This window comes from Aspergillus uvarum, assembly GCF_003184745.1.
Source record: "Aspergillus uvarum CBS 121591 unplaced genomic scaffold BO82scaffold_9, whole genome shotgun sequence".
NCBI classification, from domain to species: domain Eukaryota; kingdom Fungi; phylum Ascomycota; class Eurotiomycetes; order Eurotiales; family Aspergillaceae; genus Aspergillus; species Aspergillus uvarum.
Genome location: NW_020291306.1, coordinates 227,997 through 251,853, shown reverse-complemented (window position 1 = coordinate 251,853; position 23,857 = coordinate 227,997). Strand labels below are relative to the sequence as shown.

At 53.4% G+C, this 23,857-nt stretch overlaps 8 protein-coding genes across 8 annotated transcripts; 5 read left to right on the top strand and 3 right to left on the bottom strand.

The window, feature by feature from the left end:
* Nucleotides 1–1,705: 1,705 nt before the first annotated feature.
* BO82DRAFT_276130 (putative G-patch domain protein) lies at nt 1,706–3,803 on the top strand (the record flags this gene model as incomplete). The annotated part of the gene is made up of 6 exons (XM_025631137.1): nt 1,706–1,815; nt 1,853–1,938; nt 1,989–2,188; nt 2,242–2,302; nt 2,352–2,698; nt 2,745–3,803. 6 exons carry the CDS (start codon nt 1,706–1,708, stop codon nt 3,801–3,803), a joined length of 1,863 nt encoding a protein of 620 aa, XP_025495009.1.
* A 130-nt stretch (nt 3,804–3,933) lies between these two features.
* On the bottom strand, nt 3,934–4,831 carry BO82DRAFT_210919 (uncharacterized protein). The gene has a single exon (XM_025630691.1). The coding sequence runs from the start codon at nt 4,694–4,696 to the stop codon at nt 4,064–4,066; it is 633 nt and encodes a 210-aa protein (XP_025495008.1). The 5' UTR covers nt 4,697–4,831; the 3' UTR covers nt 3,934–4,063.
* Nucleotides 4,832–5,598: 767 nt separating this feature from the next.
* BO82DRAFT_210923 (Zn(II)2Cys6 transcription factor) lies at nt 5,599–7,858 on the bottom strand. Its single transcript, XM_025630692.1, has 4 exons — nt 7,600–7,858; nt 6,944–7,552; nt 6,753–6,893; nt 5,599–6,704 (listed from the first exon to the last, which is right to left on the bottom strand). The coding sequence occupies exons 1-4, from the start codon at nt 7,657–7,659 to the stop codon at nt 5,946–5,948; spliced, it is 1,569 nt and encodes a 522-aa protein (XP_025495007.1). The 5' UTR covers nt 7,660–7,858; the 3' UTR covers nt 5,599–5,945.
* A 274-nt stretch (nt 7,859–8,132) lies between these two features.
* BO82DRAFT_351612 (DUF3433 domain-containing protein) lies at nt 8,133–10,559 on the bottom strand. The gene has a single exon (XM_025634471.1). It carries the CDS (start codon nt 10,470–10,472, stop codon nt 8,361–8,363), a length of 2,112 nt encoding a protein of 703 aa, XP_025495006.1. The 5' UTR covers nt 10,473–10,559; the 3' UTR covers nt 8,133–8,360.
* A 2,555-nt stretch (nt 10,560–13,114) lies between these two features.
* Nucleotides 13,115–15,597, top strand: BO82DRAFT_210864 (putative pH signal transduction protein PalI). Its single transcript, XM_025630690.1, has 3 exons — nt 13,115–13,514; nt 13,616–14,882; nt 14,952–15,597. Exons 1-3 carry the CDS (start codon nt 13,325–13,327, stop codon nt 15,436–15,438), a joined length of 1,944 nt encoding a protein of 647 aa, XP_025495005.1. The 5' UTR covers nt 13,115–13,324; the 3' UTR covers nt 15,439–15,597.
* A 1,312-nt stretch (nt 15,598–16,909) lies between these two features.
* On the top strand, nt 16,910–17,965 carry BO82DRAFT_389824 (YoaK family protein; the record flags this gene model as incomplete). Its single annotated transcript, XM_025638477.1, has 2 exons — nt 16,910–17,248; nt 17,343–17,965. Exons 1-2 carry the CDS (start codon nt 16,945–16,947, stop codon nt 17,963–17,965), a joined length of 927 nt encoding a protein of 308 aa, XP_025495004.1. The 5' UTR covers nt 16,910–16,944.
* Nucleotides 17,966–19,596: 1,631 nt separating this feature from the next.
* On the top strand, nt 19,597–21,067 carry BO82DRAFT_351608 (M50 family metallopeptidase). The gene is made up of 4 exons (XM_025634470.1): nt 19,597–19,893; nt 19,979–20,346; nt 20,405–20,449; nt 20,544–21,067. The coding sequence occupies exons 2-4, from the start codon at nt 19,984–19,986 to the stop codon at nt 20,751–20,753; spliced, it is 618 nt and encodes a 205-aa protein (XP_025495003.1). The 5' UTR covers nt 19,597–19,893; nt 19,979–19,983; the 3' UTR covers nt 20,754–21,067.
* Nucleotides 21,068–21,262: 195 nt separating this feature from the next.
* Nucleotides 21,263–23,842, top strand: BO82DRAFT_381243 (Zn(II)2Cys6 transcription factor). Its single transcript, XM_025637831.1, has 3 exons — nt 21,263–21,742; nt 21,889–22,353; nt 22,462–23,842. The coding sequence occupies exons 1-3, from the start codon at nt 21,338–21,340 to the stop codon at nt 23,698–23,700; spliced, it is 2,109 nt and encodes a 702-aa protein (XP_025495002.1). The 5' UTR covers nt 21,263–21,337; the 3' UTR covers nt 23,701–23,842.
* The last annotated feature ends 15 nt before the right edge of the window (nt 23,843–23,857 follow it).

Here is a 23,857-nt window from a genome sequence, read left to right as displayed (position 1 = left end):
ATAGGACCGAAGAAGACAGCAGAGTTTAGAACTCAGCCACGGCGGGTGCTGACTTTTGCTGCCTGGAATGGGGGCGCCTCTTCCCCTGGTGATCGCACTGCGCATGTCATACGGACAGCCTCGGAGTTCGAAGAAGTATGGTAAGAGAAACCATTCGAACCCTACGAACTCCACCAGACCCTGACCCATCGCTGCCGATTGGGCAGTTATGGGCAGTCAGACCAGGCAACAGAAATCATGGTGCTTGGAAGAGGGTCGGGGGTGGGGATCTCGGGGCCCGAGGAAATGTGAAAGTCAGCTCTGACTTGATGACTTTATTTATGTGGTGTGCTGGAACCGCGTTGGCCATGTCCATGAGGCCACTTAAGGTAGTCGAAAGTATGAAATGCATGCAGACGTGGCTGTGTGTCCTGCCAGCAGTTCAGACACCTGGCAAGTACATTTGTTATAAGTCATTTCAGGGTTCGGTGCTGAAGAAGGACCCTGGCTCGGAAGGCTCAGCCCTACAAGGCGCTGTCCGCCCTCGGCTGCTCGGCTCCCGTGGACATCCCTAAGAATGTATGTCTTCATTTTTCAAACCCGAATTCTTGCTTTGTAATTCATTGCATCACGCGTTAAGAATTAGTTATTGCAAAGGATAACATCCGCGGCAGCCTGCGTGACAACCATATTTAGGCTGACCGCAACTGAGCCACATACTTAGGTATGAGACGGTCTCCTGACAACCGACCAACCAGCCAATGTACACACACCGTACATGATATTGTATCTCCGAAGAGAGAAGAGAGAACAATATTTGTTCATAGAAGTGGTTCAATCATCCTCGCATTATGCGGGAGAAACGCTGCTGAGTTTCCAGTCGATAGCTTCCATGACAAGGCAACTGTTATGACCCTCAGTAAATTTCTGCAGAAGCATGTATACTTCAGCAAGAAATCAATCTTCAATGGACAATGAATGAATGGATCGATACTGCAGGCCTCGAGCCGCTAAGACAAAAGGAGCTAGTAGCACAACAGATGAACTCGACCATTAGCGGTAAGCGGTGTCTCAAGCGGTCAGCGAATCTGCCGCGTGCGTCTTTATGCCGCGGACGGCATCTCTCTAAGCGCAGCCCCAACTTCTTCCCTCGTCTACTCCTCCATGACTGTCCATCATGTCGCATTTCAATCCCGAAGACAACCGGTTTCCTTCGGGACCTCCACATCGACCTGTTCCCCGCCGCGATGACCGGGACGGCCGGATGTACGATGATCGCTCGCCTTCCCGATCGCGCTCGCCTGGCGGTATTACGCCCTCCTCCCCGCAAACCAGTAGCACAGGGCGAAGGCTATGCTTTAATGAACCGTCCACATATCTATCCTTTGCTTTGGACATGGTAGTAACTGACTCTGCTTCGCCATGAGAAGATTTGCCCCACTCTCCTCCGCGGGGACCAGCTTCAGAGAGAAGAGGAGACCATACCAGAGATCGACCCAGCTCGAGACCTCGTTACCGCAGTCGGGACCGCGATGACTTTCGCCGCCGCTCCTCACGCTCCCCCCCTCCACCGCGGCGCGGCAGACAGGCGTACAGAGACCGCGACCGCGAGGGCTACCGCTCCCCCGGATACGGCAGCCGGAGCCGAAGCTACAGTCGCAGCCGCAGTCGCAGCCCCCGCCGCGGCCGGCATTCGCATTACGGGCAAGAGAGTCGGGAGGTGATGATGGATGGGTTGCCGGTGGAAATGGTGGAAGAAGACGTGCGACAACTCCTTTCCCTTGTCATGTTTCTTTGTCGTGGCCGACGCGCCAGAGCGGCGCTCCCCGAAACACCGTCATTTGATGGCAAGAAGCTGAGATGTCTGGTCGAGGTTTGAACAGATTACGAATGAGTTGAAGGAATTCTACAATGTTAATGGTCTGGATGACGTCCGTGTCATTCGTGATCGACAGACAAGTAAGTGATGCTCGGTTTTCGTTATCAGTCAAGCTAATCATGGCTTCCAGAGGTGTCACGTCAGCTGGGCTTCTTGAGATTCCGAGATCTCAACCAGTCGCGGGCGTTCATCGAACGCAATTTCCCTAGCATATATCTCCATGGGCCCAATCCACATAATGACCGCGGCACTAAGGTGCGCATCGCCTACAGTCGCGAGAGAGAGGACCGTGCTCGGGCGCGCGCGGAGGCTGATTGGACCTGCATGATGGTAAGGCCGGAATTGAGCCACTTTCAGCTTGATTCAAGAGCTAAATTGTCTAGTGTGCCATTGTCAATTATTCTACTCGTCAAAAGTGCTTTCGTTGTCAAGCACCTCGACCTGGTATGTTGCTCATGGGAACGTCCACTCGAAGTAAGCTTATCCGGACCAGATGGCGGCCCCGCAGGTCCTCCTGGACTACCGGCCCCGAGAGTCGATAACCACGGCGATAATGATGCGGCGCCCGAGAACCAACCCTCGCAGTTCCTGCTTTTCCGCGGACTGGAATCGTCGGTCACCGAAGAACTTCTGGCCAAGGGCGTGGCGAAGCTGTACCGTCCTTCGTCTTCCAGCAATGATGCCACAGGAGGTGCAAAGAAGGGAGCTAAAGTGGCTTCGACCACGGGTGACTCCAACCTCGGGGCTCGAGATGGCTCCATTCGCCGTGTCCTGCTTGTGAGGGGTCGCAAAACCAACGAGAGCTGGCGCTACGGGTTTGCGGAATTTGCAACTATTCAGGTATGTCGCTCCTAGTTTCCCCAAGGCCTTGTTAACATAGTCCTAGGATGCACAAGCTGCCATCACCCGACTCAATTCATTCGACAAGTTTACCATCTCCTCGAGGCCGGTCCTCGTCAGCTACATCCATGCTGGTGTCTTTGTCCCGGTCCTGAACCCCACCCCCAGCAATGAACGATTCACGTTCAGCCCGCTGAACAACCCAGCCCTGAAACTCATGTACTGGGACGAAGAGGCTTACGTCAAGGAGCTCACGGTGTCCACCGCGGAGCTTGACAGCGGCAAGGGAGACAGGGCTGCTGGTCAGGAGGGACCAACCAAGGGCAGCAGGGACACCGACAAGGCCAAGAAGCGAAAGGCCGACGCCGCCGCGAGTGCAGCGGCCAAGAAGATGGCGGTGCCGTCGCACCTGCAGTTCTGGAGTAACCGCCACGCGGAGTTGCACGGGATCCAGAAGAAGGATGGCGAGGACAAACTGGGCGGCGGGGAGCCGCAGCAGACGTCGGAGGCTGCAGCTGCAGCATCCCCGCTGAACCCCGCCGCTCCTCCAAGCCAATCCTATGCTAATCCCGCCCAGAACTGCTGCTACCTGTGCATGCGGAAATTCAAGTCCACGGCCCAAGTCAACCTGCACGAACGCCTCAGTCAGATGCACCGCGAGAATCTGCTGGATGAGGAGCGCATCGCGCATGCCACGCGCAAGCTCGTCAAACACGGCATCATCCCGCAGCCGACAGAGTATCGCGACCGTGCCCGCGAGCGGCGACAGGCATTCGGCCGGGCCAAGGCTGGTGGTGCCAAGCCGCGGCCCGCGGCCCCTGCGGCGAAGGAAGAGGAGCCCGCCGTACCGGCGGCGTCCAAGGGCGCGTCGCTGCTCAGCAAGATGGGCTGGTCCGCGGGGTCGGGACTGGGGGCGCAGGGCACGGGGATGACGGCGCCGATCGCGACCGAGGTGTATGCGCAGGGCGTGGGCTTGGGGGCCCACGGCGGCAAGCTGGGCGACGCGACGGAGGAGGCCGGGCGCAACACGCGGGGTCGGTACGATGAGTTCCTGGAGAAGACGCGACAGACGGCGCGGGAGCGATACGAGCAGATGGAGCAGTAGGTATAGCCTACTCGGTAGCTCAAGCGAGGCATGGTCATAAAATGATCATAGCATTTGTTGTATGTTTTGCTCACGAGCTTGGTCTCAGCTTGTTCTCAGCTCGAGCTTCAGCTTAAGCCCGTCAAAATGCGATAAATACAAGAGTAGGGTATGTTGTCATGCAAAGTAGAGATATATCCAGTCCAGAAGCACCATAAGCACCATAAACACCGTCCCATCCCGTCCCATCCCCCCAGTATCCCCCTCAAACGAAGCAACCCTCACTCCCCTTTCTTAGTTTCAGTCCCATCCCCCTTCTCAGCGTCAGACACTTCCCTCTCCCGCTGCGCCCTCAACTCCCGCCCAAACTTCTCCCCTAGCACCTTAGCCGCCCAAGCCTCCACCTCCTTCTCCATCTCCCGATCCCCCTCCTCCAACCCCTTGGCGGCATCCTCCTCACTCAACGAAGCCCGCCGCACATACCGCCGCATATCCTCGACACTGTTAATATCCATCGCGTACAGCACACCCCCGGTACTCATCATGGCGAAGGCCAGCACGTTCAGCGTCGCCAGGTTGAGCGCCTCGAAGGCCTCGACGCCCCCGCTGACGGACGGCTTGTGGTACGGGGCGCTCGTGTAGAAGGGCGGGATGGCGGCGAGCCGGCGCCGGTGAATTGCGCGCCGGGTCGTGAAGACGGTTAGGGCGAGGAAGGCTGTGCCGCCGAGGAGGAGTTTGAGGTTGGTTTGGGGCGTCCAGAGTTTGGGGAGCGGAGGGTCGAATTCTGTGGATGCTGGGCGGGCTGATGAGGGGGTGGTTGGGGGGGTGGTTGTTGAGGTTGTCGGGGTTGAGGAGGTATCGGTGGAGGGGGAGGGTTTTTGTTGGTCGGGGATGAAGTAGCGGAGGAGGCCCATTTTGTTTTGTGGTGATGGTGGTGGGGGGGGGGGGGGTTTGAGCACGCAGGAGGATGGTTCTTGGAGGACTGGAGGTAATTCAATTGAGGATTATTGTTCGCGCATGAGAAGAATTGACTTGTTTGGTTGTGATTGTGATTGTGTTGTTGAGGGTGAGTGTGAGGGGATTGTAGCGGCTTGAGGAGAAAGAGGAGAAAGAGGAGTTGCGATGTCGCTTAGTCAGAGGACGATAAATACTCCCACTATCTCCACTAACTCCGTCTATGTGTCATGTTCACACTTCTCTGCGCTTCGGTCTTCTTCCCTCGGAGTGATTTCTGCGTGCTGCGTTTTGCAAGGATACTCCATCCACACATCCACGAGGGCTTTTTTTTGGGATCTTCGAAAGCGTTCTGTCTCGGTGAATGCCCGCTACCGTTGCCTCCAGAACGGAGCTCGGATTCGGCGCGTAAAGCGAATGGTAGCTTGTTCTGTGTAAACCACCTCTCTAACCTTTATCGAGTACGCGTCTTGAAGACAGCTGTGGTTTGGGGTGGCAGAGTCCGGATATACTAATTGCTTGTTGAAGAAGTACAGGCGTTGTCTTCTACGACGATATCTAACTTCTGGCTCGGTCGTGCTGGGACAAGGCGACTCTTATCTTTCCAAGAGCCCAGGTATCAGGTTTCTATTGTCTCTTATATGTGTATATCTGTACAATATATACCTAAATTCTGCAATCGCGTCTACTCTACTGCAGCAACAATAGTAAGCAGGTTCGAGTCTGCGCGGCTGGTCTATTAGAGCCGCGTGAAAATCATCAGTCCGGTCATGTGTTAGATTGCTCTGGACGATTGCTTCTGGTGGGGCGTCTGATCAGTAGCTGCGCGACTTTGAAAGAGAACGAGCCGCGGAAGTGTCGGGTGGTTTATGCTCAATATTTCGCAATGACATGGGTAGAGCCGGGAGAGAACTGGCGGGTGTTCTGTAGGTCAAGACGGTTGCCACTTCGCCAGTAATGCGCATAACACCCAGCCCACATTGGGTCACTTTATCGTGCAGCATACTTATTACCCAACCGAGTTTCTCGCTTCGTCAGAGTATAGGAGTTTCGGCACATCAGAGCTCGTGAGATGCGCATCTCCACATGTGCTGGTGTCGACTTGAAAACCGTCCGTCGGTCCAATTCCCAATAAAAGAGATCCAGTGAAGGCAGAGACTCTATGACAACTTGTTGGACTGGCCATAGCCATGTACGCCATACTTTCCATCATCGGACGCCCTCTACGGAGCCAAAGGTATAGATCCGCAGCACCCGCTGCTTCTGTTCCAAGACCCAAGCATGCAGCTCATCCGTCAGAGGTAGCATAGTCATATTGAACAGATTCGTCGATGCCAGCCATCCCCCCAGAAGTGGCGATGTCTGCCGGTGGCCCGCGGTGACCCGTCGAGCATCCGCCTCGGGATAGTCGATCTTCTCCATGCCCATCTGCGCTGGCTTCGACTGGCTTCCAAGGAAGTATGGGATGGTGGCGCAAATGCCGGTGGCAAGGTCTTGGATGGTGTCCAGGGCGCACTGAATCTCGTCGCTCCGGATGCGCGGCGATAGGAGGCGCAGACAATTGAGGATGATGTTCTGGATGACAATGCGCGAGTCGCGGTAGAAATTCCATGTGCTCGCGATCCAGATGTCCGCGTAGCAGTCACATCGGTTCTTGTACATGCCTGCCTTGCGGACGGAATCTGATATCATGGTGGCAGAGACGGGATGCCAGTGGGACGGGAGGGCGTGCGTCCAAGCTACAAGCTTGGTGTCCAGATGCCTCGCCCGAGCGAGGATCTCTTCGAGCTCTGTGACATTGGCGGCGGGCTGGTTCAAGGCAAGCTTGTCCCATGCTTGTCGTAGACTGACCAGGTCAGATGTGGCCATCATTAATTGAGTTGAGGCCGACTCGGGCGCAACTGGCGCGGGCGGCCAGACTTTGGGGGTCTGCATAACAGGATACGCGAGCCCTTTGGTTGTTTTGATCTGAATTATTAGTTCACGCCCAATGAGCTGCACACCAGTAGAGCTTACAAGTTGTGCATGCACTGCATTTTCCAACATTATCGAGAGGTCCGTCTCCCGCTGATCTTGACTCCGACTATTTATCAAGGCAATTGCGCCACGTAAATGGGTCTTCCCTGGGGCCCTGCACTCCTTCATAGCTGAGAATTCCTGGCCATGTCGTTAGATCCGCGCATATAATGAAGTATTAGTCTACTTACCTCATAAATCAATAGCAAGAGTACCGTCATCAGAATCTCATCTTGATTCTGGTCGATGCCGCCTTGAATCGCTTCTCTGGTTTTAGATATCGCTTGAACGCACAGCTGTTCGGCGGTTCGGAGATATGACCGATTGCCCGTCCACGCCGACACCGAGAAAAAAGACACCGCCAACGTGATGAGTTTCAAGTGCGACCCAGGCTGAGCGTTTGCGTAAGCATGGGGCACCATTTCCATGAACCCTTCCCGAATCAGTGGATCCTTGGGTGAATATAGATAGGAGCTAAAGAATAATGATGCCACCGTGTCTTCCAGAGGCAGATTTACGCTTTTCGGTATGTTGCAGGTTTTGTCAAATACAATATCTATCCAATCTACCCTGGTCACATTGGGGGACACGGCGGTTTCAGGCGCTGCCGCAATCACCGAGGTGGTTAGAGAAGCTAGTTTGGCCGGACTCGCTGAGGCTGTAGTTGAAACCTGAGTGTCTCGCTTTTTGCGTTTAAAGGCGACCTGATCTCGGAGCATAACATCAAATGGATCTAGATACCCCGGGCATAACCGATTCGTCCGCACACAAGCTCTACAGTGTGGGCGAGTTTCATCGCACTGAGTGGGAGTTAGCCAGAGTCAGTTACAGAACCTGAGACACTGACCTTGATGCGCCTCGTCCGGCAATTCTGACACCCGGTGCTTGGCTTTCCACGATAGACCATGGTGGAGGCCCCTGAGTCTGGAGAGCTCACAAATTTGGGATCGGACTAGATATCCGTGTACTTCTCTTGTGCGGCAATATCAGAATTTCGACACTTCAAACTGCATTGTTCAGTACCGAGAGTTCAAAACACATTAATCAGCTGTCTGTCTGACCTCTACTTCACTTGGACGTCACAAGTATTTAAGTCAAGTGCAGCATGTATGCGGGTGGTTCGGATGATCAGATCAGGTACTGTACAGTTGAGACGAGTGGAAGCCTGCACTATAACAGACATGGTTAGTCTTATCTGCTCACGTGATGAGCTCACCAGCCGAGCTGTCGCTCCTTACTATAAATATCCACACCAAAGGACAGGACAGGTTTTAACGTAGCAAGTTGAAAAGATTCATGCGACAACATGAAACATGGTAGACAACTCTAAAAAAAAAAAAAAAAAAAGGTCACTAAGAAAAGCAATATCATAGTTCATAGATACATCAGTACATCAATATGTCTCATTATCATTAAGTAGTCCATCATAACGGGCGGAAAGTTGGGCTCGTAACACCGTAACACATATATGGATATCCGTAAGTTCATCGATCGTTCATAATACATGAATCATTTGCATAAAGGAAGGAGCTGCGGATTGAGCGCAGGAATCAAGTGCATGCCCGTCCGGGTTTCGTCAACTCCGCAACTGTTGTGCGAGCAACCGGACTACCTCGTATATTCTGTGTTAATCAGCATATCGGTCCGGCCGGGGCGGTCAAGGCGATCAATTCCCAGATGTTCTTTGCCATCGCGGCCGACATATATCCCAAAGCCATACACAGAATGCTCGCGGTCCCCAGGTGGTGCGACAACCAGTCGCGTGACTAGGTCTGTTTTGCTCCTAGGCTCGCGCAAGATTTTATCCGCGAGGAGGGGGCTTTGGTAGAGGAAGCTGATCAAATCGGCCAGCGTGCTGATATCATGAGGCAGGTAGCGTTGACGGCGAGGCCAGATACACAAGAAGGACACCGTATAGAGAGCACAGAATACCACCATCGCGTAGAAAGCAGGCATCGATGCTGCAATCTTGACTGCATGTTCGGACGGATAGTTCAACGCAATGAAAACGCCCCCGGCGAGAATGGGAATGGCGGCAGACGTAATACTCATGAATGAGATCCAGGCCACTTTGTAGTGCTTGTTGGCGACCGCCAGGATCGTCACCTGGAAAGGAAGACACGACGGATACGCCAGCAGCAGGCTCTCCTCTGCACGTGCACCTTCGGGTGACGACAACGAAGCGAAGGGTTGCGACGCACGAAAGAAGACGTCGATGGGCTGCCATGCGAGAAAAAAGACGTTTCCGATCAGAGCCGGCACAAAGCTGTAGCAGAAATTGGAAGACGAAAAGCCGCCGGTGGAAGGCAATGTAGGCAACCGTGGGGGGAAGCCTCCTTGGATCGCGTCATGGATAAAGCTAACCAGTACAAAAGCGACGAACAAAGCACATATGATGACCGTCCAAGCTATCACGGATGTGTCCTTGAGAAACCATGGAATCCAGCGGTAGCGAACAGAAGGAGCGTATAGATTCTCGTGGTATTCGCCCTTTTCGGCCATACCCTGGCGCTCAAGATCAACAGAGACCTTGGACAGACCGTGTGACTGCATCTGAAGATTCTTTTCAAGGTGGTGAAGAGATGGTGTTCGGATCGGGGCGTCAGCCTCACCAATACCATAGAAGAACTCGCCGCGACTTGATAATTGCCAGTAACCCAGTCGAAGGAATCGGGGGTCGAGTGAATCCCCCACATGCGGCAATGTTTCGGACTGTTCAAAATCGTGCAGAATGTTTGACCGTTGAATGACCGAAATGAGATCAGCCAGGCTAACAGGATCCCACATCAAGCCTGACCATGTACGGAAAAAGCGAAGCATGAGCAAAACCAGCCCGATAGTCATCAATCCGTAAATAGCCACCAGCGTCCAGCCCACAGCCAAAACGGCGGCCCATCGCCACGTGCCTTGGCCGTCAATTTCATACCACTTGGCCTGGAACAAACAACTCAGGAGCGGCAATGCGATAAGATTCGAGAGCCACATCAAGAGCAAGGAGAATCCAACCAGGGCTTCGCCATGTCGAAAATGTGAGAAGTCAGGCAAAATAAAGTTGCGTGGCACGACTGGCAGCCTCTGAAGAATGCGATCGAACGGCCGCTCCGATGCCATGATAGCAAAAGGCATGACGCGGTAAACGGCAGCTTGAACCACGAACGTCCAAATGGTGATAATCATACCGAAAATCTGCGGTAGAAATTGCATGACGAAGTAATGGGCACCACCTTGTGTCTCGTAATCCCAAAGTCCTTGATGCCTTGGGGACCAAACATTGCAGAAGATAATCCCGGCGATCATGAGCAAGCAGCAAATCGTGAGGGTGGCCAGTGCCCATGTGCGCAACACAAAAGGCACATAGTCCAGCGCAGGGTAAAGTAGGCTTTCCTCTGGGGGATCTACTGGGATGAAAGATTCTGGGTCAACCGATTTCTGGGGCGACCTTCTTGCGGAGATAGGAGATTTCTGCTGGTGTCTGACGTCCGGGGTTGAGGAAGGTCCATGTGAGCGGATGAAGCAGCCTAAGCCATCGTCCCAAAGTAGAGGCTCAGCGGGCGAGTCACGGCTCACGATCGAACTTCTCCTCCTGGGGCCCGCCACTTCCTCATCACGCGTCAGCTGGCTAATGGCGAAATGAATATAAGGCGAGTCGTCCATTCCAGGAGTTGGTGGGCGTCCCGCGTAGCTGTCGGCGGGAGCCCGACTGGATGTGGTATGGGACATGGGGTTCAGGTGAATTTCTCTATCCTCGACGGAGCGTATCGTTTGCGACGCGGGTGTCAGAAAGATTCTGTTGTCGCTCGAGGAGTCTATAGAGGGTTGCGATGGCGCACCAGCCACCGGCGGGGCGAGATGCGTTCTTGATATGCTAGGGGAAGGAGGACGGGATGCAGGTCGAGAGTTGGGGGTTGCATAGCGCACGACATTGGCTCGACTGCCACTCGTCCGAGACCTTGCGCTGGAGCTCTGGCTTGAGAAAGAGTAGTAGTCATCTGAAGCGGCAACGGACTGTTGATCCTCGGTGTGTATCATCTGCGGTCTACTTGCTGCATGGAGTCAGGCCATCGGTTCAAACCACAATCGACCAAGGTGGGTTGAGATCTCTAGCTGGCTGGCTGTCAAACAAATCCGACATTCCACTTACAACTGACAGTCCGCAGACTCACATTGCCCGATCCCGGAGCTAACATGGCGGTCGGGATCAACCGAGGAATGTAACTATGTGTTTCAATTGCTCACTTGCAACGCGGTATGAGATATCTCATGGACATTCCCAGCGCGTAGGACCCGAGCCGGTCGAGAGAGAGATAAGAGAGACAAGATGGTCGGGGGCAGGAAGCAAGGGAGAAAAGAGCTCTGAATTGGGCTGCTATTGACCGTCCGAGGTGGTTGGCGATACGACCGCCGACCTGTCTTTCCCAGCCTCCGCGGCCCAGCCACCGCAGGTCCAACGAATTAAGGATGCTGCTATATCTAGGGTCGACATGGCCGCCAGCTATTGGAGAAACGTGCTTAGACTGGACGGGAAAGGCTTTGATCGGATAAAATCCGTGGTGTGTCTGTCTGTTTGGTGTTTGCGGTGGCACAGAGACAGGGAGAGAGAGAGAGATTGATCTCAATCTCAATGGACTCTCTCGATTGCCAAGATTACGGCCCGAACCATCCAAGGCCACCCACCCACACCTGTCAAGATCGATTCAAACTTGGGCGCCCCCCCATACTGTGTGGTCTACTCGTACGTTGAAATAGTTGGTGGATAAAGAATCTCACTACATGCTTCTGATTCGAACCAGTGTGTTTTTTTCGCATCTTGTTTCATCTGGATCGTATCTTGTTCAACGACTAGTTCGATGCAGGCGAGTTGCACACTACATTGAGCTTGTTTGTCGCGCAGCCTCGCGGGAATTGATATGCCGTTCTTCGAGAATTTAAAAAAGCAGGCTATGGTCTTGCAAGCGGTCAAGCACATTCAACCTTCTGTATGGCATGGCGTATAGCACAGATTCAGCTTCTCGTGGAGAAACTGCCTGTCGCAAAATGGGTGAGCTATCGTCATCAATCCCACTTCCGCGTCATCATGGACTGATCCAGATGAGTCGTCACCATAATGCCCGCCTCTCTTCACCCACTGCCGGTATCCATTTGAGTCCCGTTTGAATCTGTCTTGCGGCTCGGGTACATGGCTTTGAGACGGTATGTCATCTTGTGGTTCCTAAGAGATGAGTGGTATGTATGTAGACGGGTGCGACTGTACCTGATTCCAAGGGTCTTCCAAAAATAGACTCACGCTCACGGGCACACAAATGGTCCATGATCCATCATCCTGGGAAGCCCATCCTAATTTAACAAAGCATGGAGGTTCGTGGGATCCTGAGATGTCAAACCAGGACAGTGAGGGCGTGGAACTCGGCCCCATCATCGTTATCTCTGGTTCGACAAATCAGAAGAGATCTCAGCGTGGGCACCAGAGGGGGCAGTATTCCAAGCTGACTGCGGCACCGTGGACGTGGAGAGATGTGGATATGCATTGGCGCAATTAGCGGGGGGGGGGGGGAAAGCAAGAGTGGGAAAGGCAGCAAGATTAGCCACTTCCAGATAGAGATCAACGGGCAGGACCACTGGTTCGTCCGTATATTCTTCAAGAAGAATGACTATTAAAGTGGCCATCCCTCGAGTGCAGAAGCAGTGGCAGTGACAGTGGCAGTGACAGTGACAGTGACGATGATCATGACAGCGACAGCGACAGCAACAGGGCAATGTAGGGGAAAGAATGATTACTCGCGAACTCCGTACTGTGTAGTGCAAGTTGGAGAGTGGCGGCGATGACTAAGGAATCCTGGCTTATTGCTCCAATCAGAATCCCACATATCTTGCAAATCCGCCCGGCCGTCCCTGCACTTGCGGCGGCAGGCAGTGTTCGTTCAATTCAGTCCAGTCCAGTCCAGACGGTTTAATCGGGTCTTGCTACCGTCCCATGTCCCATGCCTGTCCCATCCACTCTCCTTCATTTCACCCTCTCTCTCCTCCAACTCCTTCCTACCTACCCTTACCCTTCCTTACCCTCACATCCAGTCATTCTTTAATTCCCTCCTCTAACAATATTCGCCTCTTCACCTTCTCTTCCTCCTTTGCATTCTCCCGCTCACCTCTTTAATCTCCCCGCATTATCTCCCAGTAAAATCGTCTTTACTCTACTTCTTTTACCTCTTTTTTCCCCCTAGATCCAGTTAGTCAGTTACCAAGTTAGATCATACCTTATCTAGGGCGGATTGGTTCACCTTCTTCCAATCTCCGAACCCACCCTTCTTTGTCACCACTTCTGTCGCGGATTCCTCAGGCTTCCCGCCTCCCCTGCTCTCTATGTCTCAGGAGGTGGGCAATCATTAAGTCCTTGCAGAGTTGCACCTGATGTTACAAAGCATCTTCTGAGCTTTTCTGGTGATCACCTTGCACTTCAACTCAGCGTGCTCGAATCAATTGTGGTCAATTCCTGCCATTTGCATCACGCCAGCCACTTCTGGTTCCCCGCCCGCCTCTCGATCGCGGCGACAGTGTCGCTCCGCTCTCGAGTCGCCATGCTTCTCAAACCCGCTACACCGCTTACTATCCTCCTACTGATCGCATTTGTTCTTCTCCTCATCTCCGTCATCTCGACTCCGATTGTCAAAAGCATACCCTTAGCGACTTTCGAGAATGTTGATTATGGTGTTTTCGGTTACTGCAAAGGTGACCAGTGTACCAGCATCCATGTTGGCTATGCCGACGGTTCGTTGCCTGCTCTCTTCTGTCCGGCGCATTCTCGCCCTTCCTCTTAGACCGGGTTTCATATGGTTGTTGCTTACGGAAACTCACGACTGGTGTTACAGATAACATTATTACGACCAACACAAGCAGCAGCGAATTCAATATCCCGCCCAGTACTCGGAAGTCGCTTTCAGCCATCCTGATTGTCCACCCCATCGCAGCCTTCCTCACGCTCATTTGTCTTTGCCTGGCGGCAGCAGCACACTTTCACGCCCCGTCGCATTCGCCACGATATCTCCTGGCACTGTTAATTCTACTCCTGCCCACGCTGCTCGTGTCTCTTTTAGCTTTCCTCGTCGACATCTTACTGTTTGTTCCGCATCTCAAATGGGGAGGATGGATTGTGCTTGTGGCCACCATTCTGCTTGTTACTTGCGGTGTGGTCACATGTGCAATGCGCCGGACACTGGTGAGCCGCAAGGCGAGGAAGAGGCGCATCGCAGAGAATGCTGAAATGAGCGGGGAGAATTTCTACAATCGTCAGAACGCCGCGGCAGCAGCAGGAGGTTTGGGTCAGCCTGAGAGCTTCAATGTCGATGTCAAGGAGCCGGTTGTTACTGGTTCGCCTCCTACCTCTGATGTCGGACCCACATTCACTACATTCCGTACAACAACCCACGACAGCGACGATGATCGCACCCCTTTGAACGCTCGGAATACCCCTAGTGATGCTGCATTGCCCACTGGTACATATGCCAATATGCGCGGTGATGTAATAGCCTACAATGCCCCACCGGATCATATCGAAAGTGCTCCTCCCTCTGTTCAAGGACCCGGGCCGCGGATGCGCCCCGGACCTCCCGATGCTCGACTACGCAATCAGTATTCCGACGGCAGTATGGGCTCGCGACGAGGTCCCCCTCCTCCAGGATCTGCCCCACGTGGACGTGGCGGATATGGCCCGCGAGGAGGTTACGGCCGGGGAGGTTATTACGGGCCAGGACCACGAGGACCTCCACCGGGCGGGCCGATGAGAGGTGGACATCCAGGAGCGATGGGTCGAGGTTATCGAGGACCCCCTCAGCCGGGTGGTTATGGTCCGTCGCCAGGGCCTCGGCCGACACCCCCTCCTGAGACTGAATATGATTACCGCGGCCCAGCACCCTCCGCGGGTGTTCATCGACAACCATCTCCGGGTCCGATAGGGATGGCTGTATCTGCGGATTATGAGGCGGCTGGACAAGCTATCGAGATGCAGCCGCAGCCAAAACGACTGGGCTCTGCGGATCCTGTGTCGCATGGGGTGACGTCTGATTCCCAGCCGCATGCAATGTCAGCCGATGGATATCCTGAGCCTATAAGCCCTACAAGTCTCTACAGCCGGACACCGTAAGCTATTCCTTTCTTCGGGGGGTACATATTGATAATGTGTGATTATGTATTCTAACGACCAAACAGTTCGCATAACCACCCGCGTGCTGGCTGGGCGCAAGCAGATGCCCCCGCTCACCACACACCCTCGCCGGCGCATGGCTACGGCTCCGCGCGACAACACGCACCTTCGCCTTCAACGGACTATTTTGAAGATGTGGATCCTCGATTTGTGAATCCCAACGAGTCGGCAGTAGCTAACCCACCACGGTTGCCTCCTGCCCTCACACCTGGTGCCATTGGTGAGCGGAAACCGTTGGATGAATCGGCTGAGGCCCCTCACTCACCCACTACTAGTGAAGTAAGCCACTTCACTTCCATTTCCCAGCGGCCTATCAATCCTCGCTGGCGACCACCGCCTGTTCCGGCTCAACAGAAGCATGATGTGCTGCTGGAGAACAACCCGGACTTTGACCTTCAGGCGGGTGCCGGGCGAGGAGGGCTTGCCGGAGTAGGAAGTCGGATGCCGCCCCTGTCAATACCTCGAGACGCCTCAAGATACCCCCTTCCATGAGCATAATCTTTAATTCCGCGTTGCACCATTGCCTCATTCTTTGCGATTGTCCGAATACGGGTCATCCCGGGACTTAGGATACCTGTCGCTAGACGGGATCTTTTCTGGGGCTGATGAACCCTTGTGTCATGTCCGCGCAGCATGGCACCTGCATATAAGCGCACTGCATCTGTAGCTACGATCACTACGATTTGATATCGAAAAACAACAGATGTACATTCAACAAAAGGAACCTGATACCGTACGGACTGCTGTTAGTTTATGACTGTTATGTTAGTCTCATAGGCATGATTACTATGTTACGTTTTCATTATTCCATCATGGTTTGCGACCCACCATACTCGATGAGGGTTGGAGGAAACATCCAATCCATAACTCTCTTCTTTGGGCACTACGTAGATAACGGGGATGTGCAAGGGTGATTGTCCCATGTGATGTCTGTCTCAACTTAATCTTGTCCGTGACATCATGAAAGGAGTCATCAACCGGCTTCCAGGCATCTTGGCTACCTTTCTGCCTGAGAGCCTTGGTGCAGATCTTCTTGCGGAAAAGAGTGCCAAGAATGGATATCAAACTGCCCAGCGTGGCTCAGCACCTGAAGAATCCGAGCTGCACGGTCATTGGTGGTCGAGCTCATTGCAGATCAAACTCCAATTTCGCGCCAGAATCACGTTTTATTGTCCTATTGCATGAGAGATCGCAAACGACGAAAAGAAAATAAAAAGCAGAAAGACACCGGGTTTTGAGTAGTTGGGAACGAGATTATCGTGAGCCCATTCCGCCACTGTCGTGATTGTCTCGTGACTTGTCCCAATGTCCCAATAGAGCATTGCTGACAGGCCAAGTGTCTCGTTTTCGGCATCTAGATGATTGATGTCTGCATCTTTTCGAATGAGAAAAAGGAACGCTTCCGAACAACTCGTATCTGCCAAGATCCCGCTGGCTGTCCCGGTCAGCTTTTGGCGAAACTCTCTTGAGCTGGATCTTGGCTTATCGTGATCGACATATGTCTAGAGCCTCCCGGAGGCTTGGAGGCCATCCACGGAGCCAAGTTACAAGCCTATGCCAAGGGTTTGCCAAGCGGCTCCCTCTGGCAGGCGATGTGATATGTCCAATATCATGCAGACTGAGACCCGAGTTTGCTGTCGCCTGATTGATTTGGACATGGTATATCCATCTCCAACCCCATGTGTCGCGCCAGGATGATGCGGGTATGCGATGGACATTGGGCTGATATCTGAAACCGCTGCTTCGGCGGTGTACCACGACATCCGCGGCTTCTGGTAGGCATGCGTGTCTCCGGACGAAAATATCACGGACACATGGTTGCACTGGCTCTTATCAGTGCCTTGGCGTGGAGACGGTATGGTGGGGATGGCAAACTCTGTACGAAAGGCGGCTGTATATAGGCATGGTCATGGTTTGGCTCCAAGGATGAAAGCGGCAGCTTCTCAATCATTCTTCTCTTCATCGGCGCTGGGTCTCGGTTGCCTGTCTCAGTTCATCATGCATCAACCTCCCGCCGATGACATTCGGCCCACTCCGGCAGCTGTCACGGCATATTCCAGACATCTGCAGTTCAGCGAGGACAGAGGTGGCCTTTGGTCCTCAGGCAACAGCACGATTGTCTCCCTTGCTCAGTCGAATGACGACGGAGAGATACTCTTCTATGGCAGAGTAGCGCGTCATCTCCAGACCGAGATTGATATTGCTTATGCCGATATACCTTTGATCGTCTGCGGGTTTGTAAGTGGCCTGGTGGACGGACTGTCCTTCAATGCCTGGGGAAGCTTCTCCAGCATGCAAACAGGTATGTATCAACCATGCCCTACTTTGTTTCACATCTCGGATCCAGCAATCGCCTCGTCACGTTTGTCACGGCCTCTAAACGACTTGCTGTACAGGCAACACCGTCTTCATCGCCCTCGGTGCCTCAAGTCAACCGAGATACCCAGCATACCTGTGGGCTAAGTCCCTCATTGCGCTCTGCACCTTTATCGCCAGCAACATCATCTTCATCCAGGCGTCGCGCTTCCTCGGTCCACCTCGCCGTCGCTCCTCCCTCATCCTCTCCTTTGCAGTTCAGTCGATCTGCCTCTTAGTCGCCGCCCTCCTCGTGGAGCTCAGGATCGTCTCGCCCCGACCCGAAGACCCGCGTGCGCCGATCCAATGGATGCAGATTATCCCCATCTCGCTCCTGGCCTTTCAAGCGGGCGGGCAGGTCTGTGCCTCGCGCATCCTGGAGTTCGACGAGATCCCCACGGTGGTGCTGACCAGTCTGCTGTGCGATCTCCTGGTGGACCCGAATCTGCTGGCGCGGAAGAACCCCAAGCGGGACCGTCGGGTCGGGGCGTTCCTGGCCTTGTTCCTGGGTGCCATGACTGCCGGTGGTCTCTCCAAGGTAGCCAGCTTAGCGAGCAGCCTGTGGTTTGCCTTCGGGTTAAAGGTCATGATCACCGGGGCATGGACGGTGTGGAAGACAGAGGGGAGCGGGAGGGGGGGTAAGGGCGGGGGGAGTATAGTTTGATTTGGTTGGTCTGGGTTGCTTTACACATTCCCTGCTTTCCTATGTTCTGTGGGGCCGCTGGGCAGGATTTTATGACTTGATGATTTTGCCTTGTATGGCGTTGCCGTTACGCTTATGACCTGGTTGGGGAGATTGTCTTGGCTGGCTATGTTTCGTGGGCGTTCCCAGCTCGGATGGCGCTAGATTGTCATGGTTCCCCGGACCTGATACCTCGGATCGGATCAGCTCACGTTCGTTTCCTTTTGGCCCTTACCTGGGGTACTTCTTTTGGGGTATGAGACATGCCCCTTATTCAGTGAGGATATCACCGGAATCAAGTTTCCTATGTTGTTGTTATCATCAGCCGCCCAGAGTGTGCTAAAATCCCATCGGGTACAATACATGGTTCTAGTCTTCGAACTCGCACAATGTGTACTCCACTTCCTACATACGCCTAAAATCCTTCCCTTTTAGTAACTGTTATGAGAACTTACTTTTCTAAGTGCTAAGCTGGGGGCTTGAGCCCGGTAACTTCATACTAAGTAAGCTCGTGGCTTTATTTCGGTGCAGCACCTCTCTTTTGCGGTTTTTGACTACGATAAACCGCGATGGACAGTACACGATATTGTTTACTTCCCATTGTACATATACTTCAATGTCTGCTCTTCTTCAGCTTACGTCTTCTAATAAGACAAAATCAATCCAATCATCTCCCAATATGAGTAGTTAGTGCAATTCTCCACGATCGGTTCGAGGGGGCAGTCCCCGTACTTCCCGGGGTCAAGATACTTACGCGCGGATCCCGCCCGAGAAAATATACCTACTGCACCACACCAATAAATGCATGCCAATGCTAAATTACAGTGGGACTCCAATGATCTCAAGAAGGCGAGGCGCACAGCCTACACAGTACAGAGACTAGCCCATTCGTCCAGGGCTAGTACTCGATAGATACGTGCCAGATCCTCCCGCCACTGACGCAGTTCACCCTGCTGTAGGGCTGAATAGGCCAGGCCGCAAAGACCCACTCTTCCGTCGTTGCTCAAGGCTCCATCGTCGCTCCCTGGCATTCTGGCTGCTGCAAGCTGACGACGAGCTTGTCCTACCTAGTCCTTGGAGCATATTCTTGGTTTGGAGGATGGTTGAAATTTGCGTCCGTTCTTGTTTGGGGCTGTGAACCTTTACTGCGCAGACTAGCTAAAAACGTGAGTACGTACTGTACCAGAGAACATAGAGTTGAGTTGCGGAGTGCGGAAATTAAGCGGCAGGTGTGGATCGATTTAAAGGTTGGGGCTGAAGATTGGGGCAGTGGAACCAACCAATCCGTCTTGACTATCAGCTTTTCGACAATGTCTTCGGAATGAGATTGTGATACAAGCGGTATATAAGGAAAATATTGTTCTATGATGTCTTTACATATTGATCATGTTGGACAAGGCCCTGAAAGGACATGAATGACATCTGCAGTGCAGAGAATACAGCAACTGCTCTGTCACCGCCACGTAAAAGCGAACTAAAAATACCCCGTGCCCAGCCACACGCTAAGCCCGGTTGGGTAAAGAATTTACAGGGCGGGTTTGTAAACCGTGAAGAACGCGTAGGCAAGCGAAACGCTCATGTGAGAGAGAGCCCAGACTTTCAGACAGATAAATACTCATTCGTTCTTCAGACACCTTCTGCGGCGGCTCACTCGATACTGCTCTGAAGTCTAGGTTACAGACTTACCAGACTACCATCTGCGCCAGAACAGTCTTCCATCCACCATGGCACCGTCTTACATGCTCCTCGATCAAAGGTCCGTTCACTCGGCGGGGCCGCATCTGATGAAGCGCGATCTCAGCGTCACCCATGCTCAGGCAGTGACCCTCGGGGTGATGGGTGCATACGTTGTCGTCATCGCTTTGCTTTGGAATCTGCCCTATGTTCGCTGGTCGCTTTGGCCGTTCAAGGTGAGAAATTCCCCAAAGGCAGAACTTTGCTGCAATTCTTCTTCGTCGTCTTTCTCGGCTTCTTGCTGACTTGCGACCGGCCAAGAAAAGATGCTCGTCATCGCGTTCCACGAGTTCGGCCACGCCATCACCGCATGCTGCACCGGTGGCCGCGTCAAAAGCATCTCGCTGGATCCGCACGAAGGCGGCGTCACGCACATGTCGGGCGGAATCAGCGCCGTGACCCTGCCCGCCGGCTATCTGGGCTCGTCGATCATCGGATCGCTGTTGATATTCGCCGGGTTCGACATCGTCGCCAGCAAGGTCGCCAGTATCGTCCTGGGGGTGTGCTTCCTGCTCACCCTGTGGTGGGCGCGCAAGGATTGGCTCACGATCGTCACGATTCTCCTGGCGGTGGGACTGCTGGTCGCATGCTGGTTCATCGCCCATGGCCAGGCTCTGAAATGGGTGGTGGTAGGTTATTCCCTTAAGTTGAGAGGGAGAGTTGGCGACTAATTGGATCTGCACATAGCTCTTCATCGGTGTTATGTCGGCCCTCTATAGCGTCTGGGATATTGTAAGTCTTTGTTGGTTTTTTTGGTTTCAAGTCGGCGGTGGTCGTGTACCCTGCTTCTTCCCTCTTTCATTGCTGATAATCGTGCTCTGTATAGTGTGACGACTTGATCCTTCGCAAAGTGAATACCTCGGATGCCAGCCAGTTTGCCAAGCGGTATGGTGGCTCTTCGCAGTGCTGGGGGGTCCTCTGGTCCTTTATTTCTCTCGCGTTCATCGCGATTGCGATTGTTGCTGCCATTGCGGCGTTCCGTGAGTCGTTCAGCCAGCAGGAGAAGGACTCTCAGCATTTTATCCCGACACGGTGAACCGGTTCTGCATTCTTGTTGCTAATGCAGCTTGATGACTTATGAATTTCGTGTGTGTTTGTCGAATACCCCGCTTGATAGGAACGCTGGCTGTCGTTGTGCATGTTATTCTTGTGTTTTTCTCATTTTGTTAGCGCCTATTGTTGGATCTGCTGGGCAGATGGAATTAGTCGCATTTTTAGTCTAGATAAGCTTTCAACCATGGCGTGTCCTATTCGCGGTGTGGATACTTGGGGGAAAAGGCATCGTAGTCTGATGTGTTACTAGACTTTTACAATACCTTTTTATGCAGCAGATAAATGCAATTGCTTGAGGGATATATCTATCATGAGCACCTTGGAAGTTGACCTAGATGTCGGGCATAACTACAGTACTCACGGTTAACGTTCATCCGTCGGATGGCCAAGGCCTGTGGCTGGTCTCCCCAAAAATATATCCGTAAACCCGACCTCATCCCCATCCGCACCTCCCCATTCTACCCAACCCTTCCGACCATAATCTATATAACATGACTGTTGAGCATCACCCTATCTCGCACACACCTAAAATGACCTGACCTCCTTCAGACTCCATCTTAGCCAGCAATGGTGGACTCCAATACCCCCCAAAACACCCCGCTAGCTGTCCGAGGCGAGACGCCCAAAACCCCGTCCTGCGTGGTCTGCAACAGGCGCAAAGTCCGATGTGATCGTCAGGACCCTTGCTCCGCGTGCGCCAAGAATGGAACTGAATGCGTCTACCGGGCACATGCGCCTCCACGACGGCGGAAGAGGCGCCCCTCTGACGAGGCCCATCGTCCGGACAGTCCACGGCACCCCCAACGTTCCAGACAAAATACGGGCTCGTCTGGCCCTGGGGTAAATACCCGCGGGCTGCTCTCGCCAATGGTTACGTCTAACACTTCTCTTGCGCCTACTGTGAACGATCCGGGTATGTTGATTGCAGAAGGGGGGAAGTCGGTCTATGTCGATGGGTATGTTTGGTCGTGTGTAGCAGATGCTAGATGCCTCGGGGTGGATTAGCTGACTGCTCGGCTAGGAATATGTGGTCGAGTATCCGCAGTGAGGTATGGAATGACTGAACTTTTCTGGTGCAATTTCTTTACAATTTAAGAATGGGTGCTAAATTGTCCTAGCTGCCCCCCGCGGAGGACGTGCTGCGCGATGCGTCCGTCTACAGTGATTCGGGCCAATCGCTAGAGGGAACAGGCGATGAGTCCTCTCTTATTCTAGGTGCACGCATGAAGACGCAGATCACGGACCTACATCCCGCGCCGTTGCATATCTTCAAGCTCTGGCAGGTCTTTCTGGAGAACGTGCACCCCTTGATCAAGATCCTGCATGGGCCCACAGTTCAGCAGCAGATCATCGATGCCACCGGGGATTTGCGCGCCGTGCTGAAAGGGCTTGAGGCGCTTATGTTCTGTATATACTGTCTTGCGCTGATCTCGATGACCGCGCATGACGTCCAGAAGGCTTTCGGAGACAGCAAGGTCGCCCTCCTGTCTCGCTTCCGTCGTGGTGCTCGACTTGCTCTGGCGAATGCTGGCATTCTACGAACGTCGGATGTTGTGGTTCTTCAGGCTTTTCTGTTGTATTTGGTACGTGTTTGTTCTTGGAGATGTATGGATAAGGGACGGAGCTCCTCTTTCTGCTTTGAAGCGCGTATTTAACGTCGGCTGGGATATATGTCTGACAGTGGCTTATAGCTTTCAATGCGAGCATTCTCTGATCCACAGTCCATCTGGTCTCTATGCGGTGTTGCTATCCGTGTGGCACAGCGTATTGGACTCCACCGAGATGGCTCCCACCATGGCCTTTCTGTCTTCGAGACCGAGATGCGTCGACGCCTTTGGCTTCAGCTAAGTATACTAGACGCTACCACGGCACAGCTCACAGGCATTGCTGCCCAGACATCCCTGATGGCTGCCGATGTGCAGCGTCCGGCCAATGTGAACGACTGCGACCTAGACCCGCGGATGACGGAAAGGCCTCGTGAGCATAGTGGAGCGACCGAAATGATCTTTTGCCTGGCACGCTGTGAATTTGGCGAGTGGCTTAATCGATGGTCTGAAAAGTCAAACACCTTGCCAGCAGGCCAAAGCTTCTTGAGCGATTCTGCCACCTCACTAGCTGAGAAGGATCGGGCGATTGATGAGCTTAGCCAGATCTATGAGACGAAATACTTGAAATACTGCGACACCTCGATCCCGCTGCACCAGATGACTACCATCGTGATCTATGCGATCACATCTCTGCTCCGGTTCTCTGCACATCACCCTCGCCAATACGCTGAACAGGGAAGTCGCACCTCACAGTCCGAGCAAGATCGAATCTTCTCAAACTGCGTGCGCATGGCTGAGAACTGTGATCTCGTGCAGACGAGCGATATCACCCAGCGGTATAATTGGCATGTAGAGAATCATATTCCCTGGACACCACTGATACACATGCTCTATGAATTACGGAATCGCGTCGATGGGGAGGTGTCGGACAGGGCGTGGTTCCTCATCGATCGGATCTGCAGTCGACATTTCCGCGATTTGAAGGGGCGACAACAGAGGATAGCGTTCAATGTGGCTTTGCAGAACTTGATTCTAAAGTCCTGGAAGGCACATGCAGCGGAGCGGGCTCGTTGCAACAGGCCCCCTCTTCCATGTCCTGCTATTGTGTCTACAATCTGTGACATGCAGGGCAAGCAGCAATTGGCCGCTAACAACATCAGTGCGGAAACCTCCTACGATGAAGCTCAGATAGGCATTAGCGGCCGGGATCAGGATCAGCACGCCGGTGCTGTGTTTCCTAATGAACAGGGACTCGGGACCCTTGATCTGGACCAGGCCAGCAATTTCAGCCCCATGGATTGGAAGCAGTGGGATCGTTTGCTTGAGGATTTCCAGCACCAGTACACGAATGATGGCGAACCCCACCTCAACGTGTATGAATGAGGGTTGCCACTGTTTCAGCGTGCGAGACACGGTGTCCACTGTGACGATATCGTACCCCACTCGATCGCGTTTCGGGTCGATGGGTTGGAACGGAGTACACATTGTTGCTCGCTTGTGTTTTGTATCATGGGTTTGTTGCGAGCCGCTGCAAAACATA